The following is a 3,769-nucleotide window of genomic DNA, read 5'->3' on the forward strand; positions in this document are numbered from 1 at the left end:
AGCGGAGCGACCCGGGGCCCGCGCCGCGCCCGAGCTCCACGCCGCCCGGCCGCCGCCGCCGCCCCGGCGCGGCATGCCCCGCCGCTCGGGCTGAGCCTGCCCCGGCGGCCGCCCCCCGCCCCCCGCCCCCCCGGCCTCCCCGCCCCCCGCCCCGCACTCCGCGCCGGCCGCCGCCGCGACCTGCTGCGCTCCCCCGCGCCCGCGCGGCCCGTCTTCGCCCCGGTCTGGAGGCCCGCCGCGGCCCCGGCCGAGCCTCCGCCGCCGCGCCCGCCGCGCCGCGCCGCGCCGCCGCCCGCCCGCGTCCGCGCCGGCCGGGGGGACGTGCTGCCGCGGCTGCAGCCCCTCGCCCCGCGCCCGCCGCCCCTCGTGCACCGGGGGCGCTGCGCGGGCGCCGAGCCTTCGCGGGCTTTGCCGCCGCCGCCGCCCCTGCGGCCGCGGCCGCCGCCGCCGCTCGTGGGGGAGCCGCGGGGTTGGGGGGGGAGGAGGGCGCGCGTGGTGCCGGCGGGGGGCGGCGGCGCCCCCTCCTCCTCCTCCTCCGCCGCCAGCGCCGCGGGCTCCTCGGACATGGCCGCGGCGGTGGCGGTGGCGGCCGCGTCCCGGCGGCAGTCGTGCTACCTGTGTGACCTGCCCCGCATGCCCTGGGCCATGATCTGGGACTTCACCGAGCCCGTGTGCCGCGGCTGCGTCAACTACGAGGGCGCCGACCGCGTCGAGTTCGTCATCGAGACGGCGCGGCAGCTCAAGCGGGCGCACGGCTGCTTCCCGGAGGGCCGCTCCCCGCCCGGCGCCGCGGGCCCGGCCGCCGCCAAGCCGCCGCCGCTCTCGGCCAAGGACCTTCTCCTGCAGCAGCAGCAGCAGCTCGGCCACGGCGGCCCTGAGGCGGCCCCGCGCGCGCCGCAGGCCCTGGAGCGCTACCCGCTGGCGGCCGCCGCCGAGCGGCCCCCGCGCCTCGGCTCCGACTTCGGCGGCAGCCGTCCGGGCACGGGCCTGGCCCAGCCGCCGACGCCGCAGCCGCCGCCTGTGAACGGCATCCTGGTGCCCAACGGCTTCTCCAAGCTGGAGGAGCCGCCCGAGCTGAACCGCCAGAGCCCGAACCCGCGGCGCGGCCACGCCGTGCCGCCCACCCTGGTGCCGCTCATGAACGGCTCGGCCACGCCGCTGCCCGCCGCGCTGGGGCTCAGCGGCCGCGCCGCCGCCTCGCTGGCCGCCGTGTCGGGCGCCGCGGCCGCCGGCCTGGGCTCGGCACCGCCCGCCGACCTGGGCGCCCACAAGCGGCCGGCGTCCGTGTCGAGCAGCGCGGCCGCGGAGCACGAGCCGCGCGAGGCGGCGGCCAAGGAGAAGCCGCCGCCGCCGCCACCCTCGCACCGCGGCCCGGCCGACAGCCTGTCCAGCGCGCCCGGGGCCGCCGAGCTGGGCCCCGAGGGCGCCGGCAAAGGCCGCGGGCCCGGAGAGCAGGACTGGGTCAACAGGCCCAAGACCGTGCGCGACACGCTGCTGGCGCTGCACCAGCACGGCCATTCGGGGCCCTTCGAGAGCAAGTTTAAGAAGGAGCCGGCCCTGACTGCAGGCAGGTTGTTGGGTTTCGAGGCCAACGGGGCCAACGGGTCTAAAGCAGGTAGGGGCGGCTGTGGAGTGAGGGGCTCTAGGGGAGAAGAGGGGGCGCAGGCCCGAGGAGGGGGTGCTCTTTCCATTCACCATTCCGTCCCGGCCCAGAAACAACAAACACCCAACTTCCTGATCTGCCTGAGGCGGAACCAGTGCTTAGTGGCAACGTGTTCATGTGCTGAAGCAGCATAACAGAGATGAGTCAGACTAGGCTGATAGGCACTGACACAGGGTTTTCCTTTCCCAGCACATTCTTGGATCGGAGCATGAGGGCACTAGTCACCTTTTAACCTGTTGGGGGACGTTAGCAGTCGTATGCACAGTTGAGCCTGGGTACATGCATGCATGTGTGGAAACGGGCCATTATATTCATGCCGTTTTCTGTAGCTTCTTTTTTTTTTTCAAATTGGTATACTGCCTCAGAGCCCCGTAAGTCTTAAGTGTTGTAAGTTGCACGTGCGCTTGAAACTGATGTGAGTTTTTATGTACAAGTTTTTAGGGAATTGAAATTCTTTAGTGAGTTTTGTTTGACGTTAGTCAAAGAAAGATCCTTTTCCTTGCGTGCTTATTCATTTCCTCTTTTTTCCCTCTCGTTTCTTTGTTTTTCCAGTTGCAAGAACAGCAAGGAAAAGGAAGCCTTCTCCAGAACCAGAAGGTGAAGTTGGGCCTCCCAAGATCAATGGAGAGGCACAGCCCTGGCTGTCCACGTCCACAGAAGGGCTCAAGATCCCCATTACTCCTACATCCTCTTTTGTGTCTCCACCACCACCCACTGCCTCACCTCATTCCAACCGGACCACACCGCCTGAAGCGGCACAGAATGGCCAGTCCCCCATGGCAGCCCTGATCTTAGTAGCAGACAATGCAGGGGGCAGTCATGCCTCGAAAGATGCCAACCAGGTTCACTCCACTACCAGGAGGAATAGCAGCAGTCCACCCTCTCCGTCCTCTATGAACCAAAGAAGGCTAGGCCCCAGAGAGGTGGGGAGCCAGGGGGCAGGCAGCACCGGAGGACTGGAGCCAGTGCACCCCGCCAGCCTCCCGGACTCCTCTCTGGCAGCCAGTGCCCCCCTGTGCTGCACCCTCTGCCACGAGCGGCTTGAGGACACCCACTTTGTGCAGTGCCCGTCCGTCCCTTCGCACAAGTTCTGCTTCCCTTGCTCCAGACAAAGCATCAAACAGCAGGGAGCTAGTGGAGAGGTCTATTGTCCCAGTGGGGAAAAATGCCCTCTTGTGGGCTCCAATGTCCCCTGGGCCTTTATGCAAGGGGAAATTGCAACCATCCTTGCTGGAGATGTGAAAGTGAAAAAAGAGAGAGACTCGTGACTTTCCGGTTTCAGAAAAACCCAATGATTACCCTTAACTAAAACTGCTTGAATTGTATATATATCTCCATATATATATATATCCAAGACAAGGGAAATGTAGACTTCATAAACATGGCTGTATAATTTTGATTTTTTTGAATACATTGTGTTTATATTTTTTTTGACGACAAAAGGTATGTACTTATAAAGGCATTTTCTTCTTTTGTTAACGTTATTAGCATATCTTTGTGCTTTATTATCCTGGTGACAGTTAACGTTCAATGTAGGCTGTGACTTGCGCTGCTTTTTTAGAGCACTTGGCAAATCAGAAATGCTTCTAGCTGTATTTGTATGCACTTACTTTAAAAAGAAAAAAAAAAGCCAAATACATTTTCTGACATTGTAAGATTGCCTTACTGTCTGTTATTCCTTATTCTGGCCCCTTTCTCAGGCTGGAGGCCAGTTGGTGGAGAAGGAAAGGAAATGAGTGAAAGGGGCACTGTTGTGAAGTGGGCATGCCACTGGGAAAAATCACCAAGTTTACCCCAAAACATTGTCATTTTAGAGTAATAGGAAAATAGATTTTGACTCTTTCTCTGTTTTCTTCTTAAAGTTCAGTTGTTGGGATATTGATGACTGCCTGAGAGTTGCTGCTGAGAGATTTTGAGGACTGTGTGGTTTTGGGGTGGGGGTGGGGGGGATTTTTCTTTTTTAAGGCAAAGTTGACCACTGTTCACTGCCCACGTGATCAGTTGTAAGATTACAATGCTGCATGCTAGTTGGTTACATAATAACACAATTCAGTGACGGAAGGCGGTGACAATGGATGGTGGTGTGTACAAGATGGCACTGCCATC

General features: G+C 61.8%; 1 protein-coding gene across 2 annotated transcripts; it reads left to right on the forward strand.

The window, feature by feature from the left end:
* Nucleotides 1-427: 427 nt before the first annotated feature.
* On the forward strand, nt 428-3,318 carry IRF2BP2 (interferon regulatory factor 2 binding protein 2). Of its 2 annotated transcripts, none has more exons than XM_014846571.3 (2): nt 428-1,615; nt 2,216-3,318. In XM_014846571.3, the coding sequence occupies exons 1-2, from the start codon at nt 565-567 to the stop codon at nt 2,929-2,931; spliced, it is 1,767 nt and encodes a 588-aa protein (XP_014702057.3). In that variant the 5' UTR covers nt 428-564; the 3' UTR covers nt 2,932-3,318. The 2 variants fall into 2 exon arrangements, with proteins under 2 accessions (XP_014702057.3, XP_070348532.1); XM_070492431.1 differs by having other exon boundaries at nt 428-1,567.
* Nucleotides 3,319-3,769: the final 451 nt, after the last annotated feature.

Source organism: Equus asinus, chromosome 2, assembly GCF_041296235.1.
Source record: "Equus asinus isolate D_3611 breed Donkey chromosome 2, EquAss-T2T_v2, whole genome shotgun sequence".
Taxonomy (NCBI): Eukaryota; Metazoa; Chordata; class Mammalia; order Perissodactyla; family Equidae; genus Equus; species Equus asinus.